Source organism: Notolepis coatsorum, assembly GCF_963971535.1.
Source record: "Notolepis coatsorum genome assembly, chromosome: 1".
NCBI lineage: Eukaryota > Metazoa > Chordata > Actinopteri > Aulopiformes > Paralepididae > Notolepis > Notolepis coatsorum.
The window spans coordinates 306,179,605-306,198,176 of NC_140165.1; the positions used below are offsets into that span (position 1 = coordinate 306,179,605).

Genomic DNA, 18,572 nt, shown 5'->3' on the forward strand with positions numbered 1-18,572 from the left:
TAATGTCAAGGCTCTCATCTACATTTATTCATTCATCCCCCCCCCCCCCTCTCTCCTCCATGAGCTCAATGTAACACGGAAGTGCAGTGATCTATACAGGTACGAATCAAGCACACGTCTTACTTTCAACTTGACACACATATATATAAATCATCTTGACTGTCCAGAACACTGTGATTTGAGAACGTTGTTCATCATTGCACTTCTTTAATTCCAGTTGGGGTTAATACATTACTGATGTAAAATCTAATATCATTGTAAATGATATGTCAAACACATTGTAAATGACAATAGATTCCTTAGCAATACTGTCATAATGCCACATGTTAATCACAGAAGCAAGGTTTTTAGAAGATATAGCCCAAGTATTCCAAGTACAATTTAAGATTTTTTAAGAGATTGTGCAAGAAGATGTGCAGTTCTGTGTATATATATGTATTTACAAGTCTTCTTTGTTTCTCTTTATGTTAACAAATATAAAGCATTTGATTATGTGTCAAGTAACATACAATGTGTATATCTATTCTATCTTATATAAATATAGGCTTTGAAATGTGGCAAGTATTTAACTTGTATTTATTTCAGTGCAGTTTTGGCAGAAGCAATGGCTCTTAGGGGGATCAGCTGTTCCACCCAGTCATTGGGAGAGGCCATCATGCGCTCCCACAGAGTCACTTCATCCATAGTGGAGTCCATCCAGTCCACGGCTGCTCCATAACTCTTACCTGCAGGGGGCGACAGAGGGAGGTACAAACAAAGGAAACATCATTGCTTTGTGAATACAACTGTATTGGCTTTTTGTTTGCTAACCAGGTAGTGTCTTCAACACGCACATCCAAAAAAATAAATACAAAATGAGATCCATGAATTAATTAATCGAATGATGTATAGGTTTATTTAAAGAATCTTGAAATATGAAAGGAACTGGGCAAAAAACATCAAAATAAAGGGTCTAATACTCGCCTTCTCTACCTGGTCATTAACCAAACATGTGACCATGCCTAGGCCTTCTCTACCTGGTCATTAACCAAACATGTGACCATGCCTAGGCCTTCTCTACCTGGTCATTAACCAAACATGTGACCATGCCTAGGCCTTCTCTACCTGGTCATTAACCAAACATGTGACCATGCCTAGGCCTCCTCGACCTGGTCATTAACCCTTTAATCGCCAAGGACGCCGTAACTCGTCATTCCCCGCCATGCTTAATCTGCCAATGACGCCGTAACACGTCATTGAGATCAATATTTCAAAAATCTGTGATCGCAATCATATTTCTCCCGCGGAGACTTGAGATCTACTGTTGATCCCCTCTCAACTCTCCAACGGTTCAAGAGCGCCATCTGGTGGCCGATCGGCGGATCGCCCAAACCGGAAACCGGAAACGGAAACTGGTGCTCATCCAAATTCGGTTCGACCACTCGCTATAGGTCCCGGGAATCGTGCTCGACACAATGAATAGCGATCCGTTACCAATAACTCGATAAACAGCATGATTTGGACGTATATACTATTATACAACCTGGAGATGGATCGCATATTTCAACATCCCATAATAGGAATCTTTTTGCTCCACGCTCATCGCCCAACGGCCCGAGGAGACTGGGGTAAGTTTCAGCGTTTATGTTTACCGTGTTTGATACAAACTGCTCTAATGATCATATCACCCACACTACATGAATCATCTAACGTTGGCCACGGAATTATAAACGACCCCCCCCCCCCATCCGGTCAACATCAGATGATAAGTAGTAACTTCTAGAAGCACGTCCATTTGAAATTTTTTATCTGGCGCCGATCGCTATCAAACTGTATTTGATCATCAATATAATGCATTTAGGGCTATAAATCACGTTCTGCAGAATGCTGCAGAAAACGATAAAAACATATTTATACTTTAGACCGTATTTTAGTATGAATATGTGAATGAAAAAGTATAACATTCCTACATCCTGAACGATAGATAATTGACGTTGAATGGGCCATAGTAATGTCAATTTAGCAATACAATTTAAAAAGTTATAGCCCTGCAAAGAAGGGGAACTTCTCCATAGACAAATAGAGCTGGCAGAGGATGGTATAAGGATGTACATAAGCGTGGCAGAGAAAGGGTTAACCAAACATGTGACCATGCCTAGGCCTCCTCTACCTGGTCATTAACCAAACATGTGACCATGCCTAGGCCTCCTCTACCTGGTCATTAACCAAACATGTGACCATGCCTAGGCCTCCTCTACCTGGTCATTAACCAAACATGTGACCATGCCTAGGCCTCCTCTACCTGGTCATTAACCAAACATGTGACCATGCCTAGGCCTCCTCTACCTGGTCATTAACCAAACTTGTGACCATGCCTAGGCCTCCTCTACCTGGTCATTAACCAAACATGTGACCATGCCTAGGCCTCCTCTACCTGGTCATTAACCAAACATGTGACCATGCCTAGGCCTCCTCTACCTGGTCATTAACCAAACATGTGACCATGCCTAGGCCTCCTCTACCTGGTCATTAACCAAACTTGTGACCATGCCTAGGCCTCCTCTACCTGGTCATTAACCAAACTTGTGACCATGCCTAGGCCTCCTCTACCTGGTCATTAACCAAACATGTGACCATGCCTAGGCCTCCTCTACCTGGTCATTAACCAAACATGTGACCATGCCTAGGCCTCCTCTACCTGGTCATTAACCAAACATGTGACCATGCCTAGGCCTCCTCTACCTGGTCATTAACCAAACTTGTGACCATGCCTAGGCCTCCTCTACCTGGTCATTAACCAAACATGTGACCATGCCTAGGCCTCCTCTACCTGGTCATTAACCAAACATGTGACCATGCCTAGGCCTCCTCTACCTGGTCATTAACCAAACATGTGACCATGCCTAGGTCTCCTCTACCTGGTCATTAACCAAACATGTGACCATGCCTAGGCCTCCTCTACCTGGTCATTAACCAAACATGTGACCATGCCTAGGCCTGCTCTACCTGGTCATTAACCAAACATGTGACCATGCCTAGGCCTTCTCTACCTGGTCATTAACCAAACATGTGACCATGCCTAGGCCTTCTCTACCTGGTCATTAACCAAACATGTGACCATGCCTAGGCCTCCTCTACCTGGTCATTAACCAAACATGTGACCATGCCTAGGCCTCCTCTACCTGGTCATTAACCAAACATGTGACCATGCCTAGGCCTTCTCTACCTGGTCATTAACCAAACATGTGACCATGCCTAGGCCTTCTCTACCTGGTCATTAACCAAACATGTGACCATGCCTAGGCCTCCTCTACCTGGTCATTAACCAAACATGTGACCATGCCTAGGCCTTCTCTACCTGGTCATTAACCAAACATGTGACCATGCTTAGGCCTCCTCGACCTAAAACCTAAACAACAAGCAACCTAAGACCTAAAAGTCCCCCCCCCCCCCCCCCCCCCCCCCCCACCCTTAATGTTCACTACCAAACGTTGGATGCTATAGGTGGGGTAGATGGCTACAGAGGTACAAAAACGAAATGTAAACAAATAATAAACAAACTAAGAACACAACAGAACGGCTCCAGCAACAACTGTATGCAACTTCGCAATGGCGGCGCGGCACATGTGACCAAAATAAAACTCGTCATATTGGGTGTGTGCCTATCTAGACCGACGTGAGATGGATCTCCTTCTCCGTCCCGACAGTACCTGTGCCCAGCCCCAGCCTCAGGCCCCCCAGCAGGGTGCTGCTGCCCAGCCGGTCCCGGTCCCACGCGGTCAGCTCCACGCAGGCCTCCGCCAGGTCCTCTTGCCTGATGCCGTCGTACACCATGGTGTGGTTGAAGACGGGCGCCGCCGTCCTGCGCAGCACGCGCGTCTTCTGCCGGCTCTTCCTGCTCGTGTCCGGCAGCACGGAGCTGAAGACGGGGGGAGACGTTTGTTTACGTTACCCACGCTGTATATTGTCCTCTACATACCGTATATATAATGTATATATATATATATATATCCACACCTGGCTGTCTGTATTTACCTGCACATAGTACTTTTACATTATCTGCAGAATGGGTTCTCTTTGTTTTCGCTGATTCTCTTTGTTTTCCATCTTGTTTTTGCTGATTTCTTTTACTTTTTATCTTTGCTTTTATCTTTGCTTTTATCTCGTTTGAGCTGATTCTCTTCTTTTTTATCTTGTTTTTGCTTATTTTCTTAGTTTTTATCTTGTTTTCGCTGATTCTCTTTGTTTTTATCTTAGTTTATTTTATCTTGTTGTGTTACTCCTTTTGATTTAGTCTTATTTATTATTTATACTCTTCAATATATTTGTATTCTCACCACATATACTGTACATCTATCCACACCTGTATGTATCTACCTGCACATAGACCTTTTACATATACTAACGTCACAGTGACCAAATGCGTCCACATTTTTATAGGATTCTATCACATTTTCATAACAATAGCGAATATAACTTACCCTGCACCGTTTTCATTGAGGTTTCTTACAAATTAACAATGTTTTATTTGTCCTTTATATGCAGATAACATTAAAATCTTAAATTGTACCATTATGTTCCCCTTTAGACAACAAACATAATGCTAATGATGCACTTTTGTTAAGATAATTAGGTGACCATTCTCGGTCACTATATTCAGGTCGCATTAATAGTTTAACGCTGTTCAGATTCAGACGTTTTCCTAATCCGGTGCTGACCTGTGAACTAGGTGATAAATGTCTTGGGATTTGTAGTCATTTTGTAGTCATAACATTTTCACCTTTTAAACCAATGCTGCCATCTACTGACAACAGAAAGTGTTGTGTAAGTTGATTAGAGAGGCTACCCGCACTTGTAAACACCGTCGCCGAAAACACATTCTAGAGATTCCCACTTTTTACTGGTACATACGTTCATATCTAATAGTCTTTAGATGACTAAATATAGATGAATACTCATGAAATTTGATATATATATATTCTAAAATAAGTACAATTTCACTTCACCTACTGTAGCTGTCGACATGAAATTGCCAAACGCTGACGGTAAAAAAAGCCTGGATGTCGCGCAAAATGGGGCGTGACCGAATTTGGTCTACAGACAAAGAGAGTGACCGAGATTGGTCTATGTTCCGTTATATCTATATCTGTACATATCCTACTCTAGTTACGCTGTTGGCCAGTATGACTACTACCATACTGTCTGTACACCTGCACCACTGTACATATTATACTACAACTCTGTACATACATCTGATTAGCACTACACTCAGTAGTACTAAATTGTATATTTTGTACCCAGTTTAATCACCTGTACATTGTACTGTATATTACTGTTGCACTTTACTGCTACATTTGCACTCTGGTTGGATGCCAAACATCTTTCAGTTGTACTGTACTTGTGCTGCATAATGACAATACATTTGAATCTAATCTATACTGCAAAAGGCAATGCTATGAGTTGAGGGCGTTCTGTGCATACCACTTAACATATGGGTCGATGGTGGTTCTGATGAGAGGCAGGTTCTTGCATTCTTTCACCCAGATGTGGACCTCCCCGGTTCTGGGGCCCTTTTTCCCCACGCCTATCCAGGAAGAAATGACAGTCAAATATACATTTCAGTTAACAGGGTCCACTTTGACTCTTGAACGAAAAGTAATAATAATTTGAGACAAAACAAATGACCCGACACAACCGGGCTCTCTTTATGAAGTAAATGGTGCATTTATATTGCAGCTTTTATCCAAAGCGCTTTACAATTAATTTGTTCATCACATTTGACCCATTCACTCACACATTCAGTCACACACCGACGGCGGAGGCGACCATGCAAGGTGCCAACCTACTCATCGGGAGCAGTTAGGGGTTAAGTGTCTTGCTCAAGGACACTTCGACACGCTGACCGGGAGGAGCGGGAATCAAACCAGGAACCTCCGGATTACCAGACGACTGCTCTACCTCCTGAGCCACTGTCGACCCCCCCCACGTACGTACCTTCACTGTGGGAGATCTGGGGCAGGAAGCGTATGGCCAGTCTCATCTCTCCCCTGTCGTCCGAAGGCACTAGATTGGAGTGCGGCTGAAGATGGACGTAGAGGGAATATGAAATAAACACATTTAAGATCCATCACACCGGCCCGACCCACCAGGGTCCCCCAGTGCGCTTGACAATGAAAAAGCGTCCGGTCTTCATTCACCGCCTACTGAGGAGAGCGAGGAGCAGCGGATGACAGTGGAGACAGAGACCGCAGCGAGGGAAATGTTGTCACTCGAGACGTCACTAGTTGACTATAGTCTTCAACTTTTTCACCTTCACCCCCCCCCCTCCTCTCGCAAGAGTGAACACCAATCAGAGATGTTAGTTACATTTAAACCGATAGGCACACCCCCCCCCTCTCCCTCCCTGTTTTGCTAGATATTAACAAAATGAGCGAGTACAAGGGAGTTTGTCGTTGACCATGGCGTGTGTGTGTGTGCGTGTATGTGTGTGTTTTGTACGTGTGTTTGTGCATGTGTGTGTTTGTGCATGTGTGTGTTTGTATTTTTGTGTGCATGTTTTTGTGTGTGTTTGCGTTTTTGTGCACGTGTGTTTTTGTATGTGTGTGTGTGTATTTTTGTGTGTGTGTTTTTGTGTGTGTGTGTGCATGCATGCTTTTGTGCGTGTGTATTTCTGTGTGTGTGTGTGTGTGTGTATTTCTGTGTGTGTGTGTGTGTGCGTGTGTGTGTGTGTGTGTGTGTATTTCTGTGTGTGTGTGTGTGTGTGTGTGTGTGTGTGTGTGTGTGTGTCTGTGTGTGTGTGTGTGTGTGTGTGTGCACGTGTTATCTCCAAGGGGTTTCTCACTCACCCTGGCTTTCAGAGCCAAGTAGTTCATCTGGGTGTGGTCAAACTCAAAGTCCCACCTGGACAGGTCCACGTCCACCTCGCCCAGGAAGCTGTTCTTGCCAAACGTGTCGTGGTGCCAGACGGAGAGAATGAGGGTCTGGGTCCGGAGGTACTCCATGCGAACCCGATACTGCAGGGACCGCATAGGAGTGAGATTCTATTGTCGGCTCTATTGTAGGTCAAGTGTTGCATTCAAAAAAGATTTTCGATCATTTTAGATTAGAATGAGGACCGTGTGGGAGACTCGCCCACCGACTACAGTTACATGGAATAAGCTAGGGCTGTCCCCGACTAAGGATTTGGATGGTCGACTATGATTGGCCAAAATTTGCCGTTAGTCGACTATTGGTCGACAAAAAAGAAGAAGAAAAAAAATAAGTATAATATAAAAAAAATAAGATTTAATTATTTTTTTTATTTTGTATCATTCCATTTGGGCTGTGGGGGGTGCTTAATGTCTGAAGGAGTCGACTGAAGGCTTCTTGTCCTCTGCGAAAGCATGCAATTGGTCCACTGATGGATACATCTTGATATTTGTCTAGTCTAGTGTGTTCATTAGATGGGTGAAATCCTCTTTCAGTGCCTCTGTGCCTGTTTTCGTAGGCAGTTAGCCTCTGGTATGCGTGCCATTAGCGTTAGCCACGCTTCTAGGCCTCTTTTCTTTTGGAAAGAATGATAAAAAAAATTATAAATATATATAATTTTTTTATATATATATTCAAGTTTCAAGTTTCTTTAATAGTTGTCATACAGAAGTACAGAATACTTTCATACAAAATGCTTCTTACTGTTACGCTCCAGAGACTGTGCTAGACAAGATAGTATCAAATAACATAGTATAGCATGTAATGTATGTAATGTAATGTAATAGCATGCATGTATTCGACTAAGAGGTTGGCCAGTCGACTACGGCTCCTTTTGACCGATTAGTCAACTAATGATCGACTAATAGGGGTCAGCCCTAGAATAAGCTAATAATTTAGTAGTCGGTCCGATGGAACGAGGGCCGCGTGGATTCAACCACTACATGGCAGCGCTTCTTCCACATGGTTGAGTAAATGGTGCATTTATATAGCAGCTGTTATCTAAAGCTCTTTACAATTTTGTTCCTCACAGTCACCCATTCACACACCAATGGCGGAGGCAACCATGCAAGGTGCCAACCTGCTCATCGGGAGCAATTAGGGGTTAAGTGTCTTGCTCAAGGACATATCGACATGCTGCCCGGGAGGAGGGGGAATCGAACCGGGAACCTTCCGACTACCTGACGAGCTAATGGGGATCTAAATAAAACAAACAAACAAACAAACAAACACATGCCTCCAACATTCATCTTGGACCAACAATATTCTTTAAATGATACATTCATTAATCAATTCTCTTTTTTGGGGAGACTACAATACTAACTTTTATTCCTCACCTTTCTAAAAGCTAATTTTTATATTTTTTTTAAACATTACTCTGCATAAAATGTTATCTATAGCACCTTTAATCTTAAATTAAGTCACTTAGGGGCGGTCGGGTGGCGTAGCGGAGATTGCGCTCGTCACCAATGCAAGAGGCTGCGGTCTCGACTCCCGGAGTCAGCATTGCCCTGCGGCTTGGGCCGGTCGTCATACTAACTCGTTTGGCTGAGTTAGCGGGAGGGAAGTCGATGGGGTGGTAACCTCCCACGCGTTCTTACGCTTCACCAATGAGAGTCCTCACTGCCAGGTGAAAAGAGAGCCGCTGGCTGTCTCCACATGTGTCGGAGGAAGCATGTGGTGGACTTCAGGGTTCCCTTGTACCGACCAGTAGGAGGAACATGCGCACAACAACCAGGTAGGGGAGGGGGGGAATTGGCATAACGACTAAATTGGGATGGGGAGAAAAATTGAAAAATCAGGCGGAGAATATTTTTTTATAAAAATTAAGTCACGTAGGGCGTATTCACACCTGAAAGTCCGGTGGACCATTTGGTGGACCAAATGTGAAAATGATACATTGTTTGATTTGGTCTGCGTTCACACTACCCTGTTTGGTGCGGATCTAATTTGTAAACAAAGGACATGCTGTCGCATCTATTGGACTATAGCACTCACAAACGTAAACAGTTGCCGGCAGCGTAATGAGAGAGATACTATTACGAGCACGGCGCAAGTCGACTAGAGAGGGAGAGAGAGAGAGAGAGAGAGAGAGAGAGGAAGAGAGAGACTGTCCGCGCGCCTGTCATTAATTTGAGTTGGGTCGCGCGCAAGCTGTCACTTGGCGCTGTCAAGTTGGGTCGCGCGACCGCCGCCACTAGGCACCTGTCGCTCATTTGCTCTAGATTAGGTATTATATAAAGTTCGATCGCGTTCACACCAGCAGCAAACGAACCGTGGTCCACTTTGAAAAACGAACCGAGTCCCAACTTTTCAAGAGGACCATGGTTCGGTTGTTTGGTCCTCATTATAGTTCGGTTTGCGTTCACACCTGTACAAACCAAAACGGACTATCGATCTAAAGGGACCATGGTCCACTTAAAGGGACCATGGTCCACTTAAAATGGACCAAACAGGGTAGGTGTGAACGCGCCCTTAGAAAGACATGGATAACAGCCGTGTGAACAGACAGGGATGTCTGAGAGGTGGTGGGTGTCTGAGCAGCTCTCCTGTGAGTGGGTGCTTCTTTACTTATTGGGTACTTCTGCCAATTCTTACTCTGAGGATCTCGTTGAAAGTCGGGTTCAGCGTTTTCTTCTTCACCGACGTCTTCCTCTTTCCGAGGTTAGCTTTGTCAGGAACCAGGTAACTTTTTACATACCTGGAGAGAGACACACACACACACACACACACACATACAAACACACACACACACACACACACACACACACACACACACACACACACACACACACACACACACACACACACACACACACACACACACACACACACACACACACACACACACACACACAGTAGTTATGTAAGCTACACTAGCAGCACACCATCAGTAGTCATTCATCTTACCTACAGACAGTTGCCATGACGAATGTGTTAACAAAGAGAGGAAAAACATTCACGAGGGAACATGCTAATGGGAATGCTCATTTGTTATCTCTGGCAGTTGTAGAGTGGAATGTGTCCTCAAATAATACTGTCATTACCTCACGTTATACCACCGCCTGGGTGGTTCCTAGAGTTAGGGAAATCTGCTTTTAGCTTCTGTGCCCCAGAAACATGGAATTGTTTAGCAATGCACTTTAAAACGTTCAATTCATTAGTATCTATTGGTCAGTTAAAATCACCATAGTCTGCAGTTGTTTCTAATCATTTAAAATGTTTAATTGATTGACTTTCTGTTTCTATAATGTTTTCTTTTTTTTTGTATTTATTATGTGTTGTATTTCTCAACGTCATTGTAAATGAGAGCTTGATCTCAATGATCCTTCGAGATTAAATAAAGATTGAATGAATGAATGGGTGAATACTCAATTCTGATTGGCTGGAGGGGTGTTGATTATTATTTTATATACCGTGTGGCTAGAGCCTCATCACAGTTCAAAATGTATGTGTTTGTTTGGCTATCTGGTAGAAAGCTCTGAAGGCAAACTTATCCCGTGTGCCCATGACAATGACCCAGATAAATTACTTTATGCTAGCAAGCCTTTCTGTCAATCACTTTGCCTATGGTTAAGAAACGGTGGTTATCGAAAAAGAACATATTATCAAATATATATGGACATACATGGCTTCTGGACATACATACCATGTCTGGGAGTGTTGCATTTATTTTGGATTTTAAGATGGTTTTTGTTATTGATTTATTGTGATGTTTCTTCTTGACTTGTTTAAAGAAGACTTGTCCAACCCACAGGGACCGTACCTTGTGATTTTGGGCTTAACAAATACATTTTGATTTGATTTGATTTGACATCGAACGGTTTGAGAACCACAGAATCGCGGCGCTCTGGTGGAGACAGTACTCACGCATCTGAGCGTCCCCTTTTGGGGTCGACGGCGGCCAGGTCGCTGCACTGAACCACAAAGATGTGGAACTCTCTGAGCTTTTGGACGTAGTTTATGGAGAACTGAATGGTTCCCTGGACCTCCATGTTCCCAAAGTCCCCGCTGCACACTGTCGTCACACTGCCGCTCAGCTACACACACACACACACACACACACACACACACACACACACACACACACACACACACACACACACACACACACACACACACACACACACACACACACACACACACACACACACACACACACACACACACACACACACACACACATTTTTGTGCTTTATGAAGACAACACACAAACAGTCAATGGAATGGAATGATACAATAAGATAAGATAACATAAGATATTCCTTTATTAATCCCCTTGGGGAAATTCCAGTTGACCTATCTCAAGCCCGGCCCTCTTTTCTTGATCCTCTAATCACATTTTCAAGTGCTGTAATATTGTTTACAGTATGATTAAATGTGACGATCATCGTATATTGTTGGTGGAATATTGTTTTTGGTCCTCTGTGGCAGAGATGTGAAATAAACAGTACATGTTTATCTGGCTATTGCAGGGAGATTACTACCTTTTATTACATGGCGTTTTAACATTCGCCGAAATGCTTGATTGTGATTGGTCAATAGCCCCCGACAGCGGTGAATTATTTTTCGATAACCACCGGTGATTATTGTTTTTCGCAGCTGGAGTAATCAAGCCCCACTGACACACACTGTTTCAGTGCAATCAGACACACCTGCCGGGCTGCCCGCGATAATAATAATCACTTTATTTGGGCTGACGGAGCCACAGAACAACTGCGTCTGCATTTGATCTCGTCTTGTCGATTTTGTAAAATGAATTAGGTATATTGTTATTAAGTTAGCCATGTAATAAGCGGGATAATGTATAGCTTATTATAAAATAAAAATAATTGACCTTCACTGACGTTTAAAACACCTCACCGAGGCGCCTCTGTATTTTAAACTCCGTGTCGGTCAATTATTTTGCGACAATGACCTCGTAGCTATACATTATCCCTTACATATCACAATGTTGCTATAGATTGTAACTATGGACCCTGTCTGACTCAAATGAGTCAGCCTTTTATTTGAATGCACCCGCCTCTTGGAATGATCTTCAACTCTTGCTGAAAATCAATACCTCACTATTCTATGGACAGTTTAAAAACATGATCACAAATCTCAGTTTCAGTCTGTGACTGTTTTTCATTTTGTTCTTCTTCGTTTTTTTTATTCAATGTCTAATTTGTCGAATCAGATTTTCCTTTCCTCATTTTGTGTTTTCATCTGTTTTAATATGCCTGTAAACCTCGACAGCGTTGTAAATGAGGGAAACATCAACAACCTTCTTCGAGGATAAATAAAGGATGTAATGAATGCATGAAATGAGAAGGACATAGCATACAGCATATAGCATAAGATTGTTTTCATACCGACACATCCTCGCTGGTCTCCAGCAATTCCCCAAACCCAGGCCGTTCGCGTCTGCAGGTCACCATCTTGCGACGGGAACGAGCAGACGCAAAAAGTTTACGTCTCAAATCCTCCGGAACCAAAGGAACCGGCCGTTCAACAACGGACGATTTCCCGGAAACAGAGGAACCAGAGCCAGGACCAGGCCATCGCAGAGGCGACGGCACTGGTGCACTGGCTCCTCGGAGAGGCAAACTACCCATCGGATGCCTACCGGGCGTGGCTGCCGACCACGAACGCGGCAACAGCCCCGCACCAGAGCGCACGACGGAGGCGGGAATGGAGAACCGCTGGTGAAGAGTGGTTCTACGACTCTCCGAAGTAGACATTATGACTTAGATTTTTCTCTTGAATATTTATGAGAGAAGAAAAAAACAAGCACAATGTAAACTCGTCTCAACTTTCTTCAACTAGCAACCTCGTCAAGTGGGGATCTACCGAAGGCACTTCCTTGTGGTGAAAGCGAAGAAGGAGGCGAGTAGGTGGCCACACACCTGCTTATGAAGGTAAGCTGATAGGGGTGTGGTCAGACGAATGTTGGGATGTAAAGGTACATTGTGGAATTTTTTATTCAGTGCGCGTGCACGAGCGAGGTACAGTGCAGTAGTGACGCCGAGCGAGATCCATTACGAAACAGAACTGGCCTTTTTAGGGATAACAGGACAGAGTCCATGTTGGTAAATAACCCACCACCAAACCCTTCAAAGTGGCAGGTCTTCAAAACATTTCTTTGACCATGTCTTGTATTTATTTAAAGCAGTGGCTCTCTGGTTTTGTATCAGGGACCCACAATGAAGCCATTGTATTACATACTATACAAGGAAAATATGATCCATTATCCAAGAAAAAGCTATTAAAAGAAATCAGGTCAGAAACCTAATGAAAATCATTCTGCCTTGTACGATTTCTGGCTGTTGCCTATCATGAACATTTGGTAAAATCATATTCACAGGTTGTAAGGCTCAAAACACGTCTCATGCAAGTTACTCTATACAGTCATCTTTTACCCGATGTGAACCATTGCGGTGCAGGAAGCGTCTCAGAATTCTCCTAGAGAGCTTGGGGAGTGTACGCAGTGACATAGGCAATGAAATGAGACGTTTATAGAGATCCAAACATCACAGATAACATTATTAGTATGGCAGTTCTTTTTTTACAGCCATGTCTGTGATCCAGTCGAAATGGTCCGCTGAGAACCAAGGATTTACGGAGTAATCGTGCGAGTGGGAACGTCAATAGGCTACATATAAAAACCCACACGGTAATGCTGGGTGAGTAAGCAGTGACTGGGGACTTTTCTTGTGCGTAAGTGACGCGTGTTGTGTGTGAACACTCAGAGAGAAACAGACGTCATGCCAGAGGTTTACGTTTAGGTTTGCTGAGGTTTAGTCAAGGCCGGCCCGTCCTACAGGCCATACAGACGGTCACCTAGGGCCTCGAAAGTATGAGTGCCCCCCGTTTTCTCAACGTCCGAGAAAAACACTGACTGGTGAAATGAGGTGTCTGCAAAGATGATTTAATGTAGTCTGGTGAATCAATTTCACCAGTTACAGCAGTGGTTCCCAAAGTGTGTGTGGCGCGACGCCCTAGTGGGGTGCGGAGGTACTGCATGTGGGGTGCGGAAACAAATAAAACTTATATAAATTTTGCACCAAAACTGATAAACGCCAATGTCAACAAAAATGAACTGACTGTCATGTGTTATTCTTTATACAGAGCACGTTCAGAAGCATACCTTTTGCCAAATTATTATTATTTGAATGAAAATAAATCTCCTATCCATATACTGTAGGCCTACAACTACATTTTGGATTAGGTCTAATCATTTCAGAGTGGCACAGGATAATTTGCCACGCGTTTGTTCATTTTCAAATAAAATATAAAACTATAATTGTGTCTTTGTGTCTTGTTATGTTAATCTTGTTTTGTTAGTAGTAGAGGAAATGGCATGTTTGTACCCTAAAATCTAGATTCTAGCCTACATCTAGGTGGGGACCAGGTTTGGTGGGGCTAGAAAATATTTCCAACTACCCACGTGGGGCCTGATTGAAAATGTTTGGGATCCACTGAGTTACAGTGTTTCTCTCGGATTATTACTCTTTACTACCATTTTCAGGATCTCGCCTATAGGGCCCAAAAGACCCATGGGCCAGCCCTGAGGTTTAGTCACAGTGTCTGCGGTGAAGACAGCAGGCACACGGTTCCCCCGTCACGCACAACGCAAACACAACAGGCTCCAGTCCAGAGGATTAAAGCGACGGTGCGGCTGGGAGGGGGGGGGGGGGGGCTTTACCTCCTTCTGTAGAAACGAGGGAACCGACTTGCTCATCTTTTTCATGTGTTCTGGGTCCGAGAAGGAGGACGAGGAGAGCGAGGGGCCAGAGGAAGCTGTGGGATGGTTGGATGAAAAAGGACTGAGAGGCCCGCTCACTTATAAGTACAGAAAATATAATTAAAATGTATAAATATACAAAAAATATATATATATATGAATAAAAACGAATATATATATACAGGTGCCTCTCAATGAATTCGAATATCGAGGAAAAGTTCATTTATTTCAGTAATTCAATTAAGAAAGTGAAAATCATATATTATATAGATTCATTACACACAGAGTGAAATATTTCAAGCCTTTATTTCTTTCGATTGTGATGATTATGGCTTATAGCTAATGAAAACCCCAAATTCTGTATCTGAGACATTTTCTATATTACATAAGACCAATAAGAAAATATATATATATATATCACAGAAATGTCCGCCTACTGAAAAGTATCATTACTTGGTCGGGGCTCCTTTTGCTTGAATCAATGCGGCGTGGCGTGGAGGCAACCCATATTTCCTCAATATTCTAATTTATTGAGATGCACCTGTATATACAGTATATATGTACATATATGTAAAGCATGAGACAAACGTCAACCATCACTGTGATCAACAGTGGGATCTTGTCTTCTTTCTTGACCTGTGAGAAATAATGATGGTTTGATATCAGATCATGTTCAAAATGTCCATGTTTTATAGATGTGGGGAGAATAGGAGCTGATGAAGAGATGTTGAAGACATGCTTACCTGGTGGCGAGGACGCCGTGATGTCCTCCAAGCTTTTAGCCAGACTTGTTGGCCTGGTCTCAGCCCGTCTCAATGCACTCCTCACGGGACTCAAATGCCCATTGTCGTTTTCACCTAAAGTATTGAGAAAACAGTTAGCTCATGTTTACCTAGTTTTTACTATTTGAGTCTCTGGAGTTCAGAGCCCTCAGTCGAACCACTGTCACCCCACTACTGGCTTTGGTTGTTTAAATATACTGTATTCTAAATTGACTGACATAGCTTGGTGTGAAGGCAACATATCTATTCTATTTGTTGCTGAACTGCACTTTCCGCTCTGCGACTCGCCAGGTTTTGTCATTCTGGGGGGCTAGCTTGATAAGCTAGCCAAGCAGGCTAACTTTGGTCCGTGTTTGACTGTTGCCGGAATCTGAGTGTGATTGACAGTGACAGCTAATTGGAGCAAAATAGGCCTGTCATTTTAGTTACAGTGGGATCTGAAGGTCGTGAAAAGGCTTCTCTAAAATAGATCTGTTTGTAGGCTATATATATCAGGGGCGGATTTAGGATTGTAGGAGATCCGGGGCTTAGCCCAGATGGGCCCCCCCTTTTTTTTTTTTTTTTTTTTTTGGGCAGGCAAGGGTGGTTTGGAGGGGGTCATGCACAACCCCCTCCACGACAGTTTTTTTTTTTAATTTAATGAACCTGTACGTGCAATTTCCTGCAATATAGAGCCTTCAATCTTGACCAATAAAGCTGCTCTTTTCACTATAAAACTCAGTTAACCATAACGTAGTTATGGTTAGATTTATATATTGGGGGGGGATATATCATATTTTTCATATAATCAAAAAGTGGTGGAGCAAGATCATACCTTTGCTCCCCGAAGTTCAATAGTGGGAGAGCAGAGATGCTCCGAATGCTCTTATGGCCAGGCGTCTATGATTCACTGATACAAAGTAAAATAGTGCAGTGCAATAAAAGTTAGTAAAATAGAATAAAATAATGCAATAGTGCATTGCAATAAAATAGTTATCATCGTATTTTTTCGGGAGGCCGGTAAGGAGTGCATTACAGTAGTCGAGTTGGCTTGAGATAAAGGCATGGATCTGGTTTTCAGCGTCCTTTTGATTTATAAATGGCCGTACTTTAGCTATGTTTCTAAGGTGGAAGAATTAAGTTTTTGAAAAAAATGTAAATAGATTCGGGGCTTTTCAGAATACATCCGGGGCTTGAGCCCAGGTAGCCACCCCCTAGCTCCGCCCCTGATATATATCCATAATTATCTCAGAATATGCTATTTACAAACATGCACTACTTTGCATTTTGCATTGGCAAGTGTCACTGTTTACATTACAAGCGGAAATAGGGTACAATACAAGCGGAAATAGGACAAAAAACATTTTGTCTCAGTAATGACATGTTAGCACTTCATTAGATTACTGCTATCATGTAATCTAGGCACATTCTGATAACAATGTAATAATTGTATAATAATTTAGAAATTACCGGTAATATACAAGAAAGATAATCAGCAGAACATAAACCATGTCCATCTTTATTTCAGTGGAAATCCGCCCAAATACATCATGAATTTATTAATAAATGTATTGAGCTTGGACAGGTTAAGAGTTACAAATATTTGTGATTTCTGGATTAGATTAGATTAGATTAAAATGTATTGTCATTATACAGCACAAGTACAGTACAATGAAAAGAAGTTTGGAATCCAACCAGAGTGCAAATGTAGCAGTAAAGTGCAACAGCAATATACAATGTACAGGTGATTAAACTGGGTACAAAATATACAAATTAGTACTACTGCGTGTAGTGCTAATCAGATGTATGTAAATGGTAAATGGCTGCATTTATATAGCGCTTTTATCCAAAGCGCTTTACTATTTGTTCCTCACATTTTACCCATTCACTCACACATTCACGCACCGACGGCGGAGGCAACCATGCAAGGTGCCAACCTGCTCATCGGGAGCAATTAGGGGTTAAGTGTCTTGCTCAAGGACACATCGACATGCTGCCCGGGAGGGGTTATATGCAGACAAATATGGATATACATATATATATATATATGCTGTAAATATATCTAAATATAAATGTAAATATGTAAATTTCTGGAGCTGCTCAATTGACACTGTGAGAGTTCAATTTGTATTTGATCTGAGGGGTACCTGAGAGTGATTGGCCTTTTACTGCCTTTTAATTAAACAATCAATCAAACTCACTCAATAGAAGAACCCTGTAGTAATCAGGGTGATTTTCCATGGATACGGGTACATTTCTGCTGCGCTACTCTAAATACTGGTACTAGGAAATAAAGGCAATTCCAAGGATGTTGGGCAGTGGCGGCTGCTGACCAACATTTTTGGTGAAGCACAAATTATTATATTATATTATATATTAAATTATATTTTTAAAACATCCCCCAATGTGTGTTGGGACAATTCAGCGACTGTTAGCAGCACTAAGAAATACAGGTGAGTTGAAAGGTGTCGATCATGTTCACAAAAACAAACATAATGGAAATAAGAGTGGACTTTCCCTTTCAAGTATAAAAGCCAGAACGTGGACACACACTACTAGCTACTGTCGCCAGCTAGAAAGTCGCCACGCCCACTAGTCTTAGAAGAAGGCTTAGCAATATTGTGGTATGTGAAGCATGACAACCTGTAAAATGTGTCTTTAAAAAGGAGAGTCCACACACAGTTTAAAATATTCCTGTGTGTATTTATTGGATTGTAGATGTATAGTCTAAAAATAAATATGAGAACATTTTAAACACTGAGCATACCTATTTTTTTTATGGTTGTTCTCTATGGTCTTTATTTATTTATTTTAGTTTTTTTTTATCTCTTACAGTATATCACAAGCCTGACAGTCTGGACATGATGTAGAATCAGCAGTCTAAGAGTCAATAAAGTCACAGCGGTGAGTCGCCCAGCCCACAAATTAAACACGGGCAGCTCACTCTGTGTTTACAGAGATATGCCTCTGTGGACACTGATAGCCCGACACGGACATTACATCAAGGATGCCGTTTACAGCACCTTGTGATAGGATCTCTAGCTGTTTCAGCAGGACCTCTGGCTCCTTCAAAGTATGCCAACAAATACATTATATCTACTGTAGATCTATGAGATTTTAAACAGAATGTATGTGTTATT

General features: G+C 42.5%; 1 protein-coding gene across 1 annotated transcript in view; it reads right to left on the minus strand.

Annotated features, from left to right (window-relative positions):
* Positions 1–208: 208 nt before the first annotated feature.
* sytl2b (synaptotagmin-like 2b) overlaps positions 209–18,572 on the minus strand; it is a 37,997-nt gene continuing 19,633 nt past the window's right edge. The window contains exons 8-17 of the mRNA XM_084325729.1: positions 15,415–15,528; positions 15,266–15,307; positions 14,633–14,727; positions 10,816–10,985; positions 9,544–9,646; positions 6,825–6,992; positions 5,974–6,058; positions 5,461–5,563; positions 3,690–3,898; positions 209–725 (exon numbers count right to left, since the gene is read on the minus strand). Of these exons, the coding sequence (XP_084181855.1) occupies positions 577–725; positions 3,690–3,898; positions 5,461–5,563; positions 5,974–6,058; positions 6,825–6,992; positions 9,544–9,646; positions 10,816–10,985; positions 14,633–14,727; positions 15,266–15,307; positions 15,415–15,528 (1,238 nt within the window). The 3' untranslated portion in view covers positions 209–576. The remainder of the gene's footprint in view (positions 726–3,689; positions 3,899–5,460; positions 5,564–5,973; positions 6,059–6,824; positions 6,993–9,543; positions 9,647–10,815; positions 10,986–14,632; positions 14,728–15,265; positions 15,308–15,414; positions 15,529–18,572) is intronic.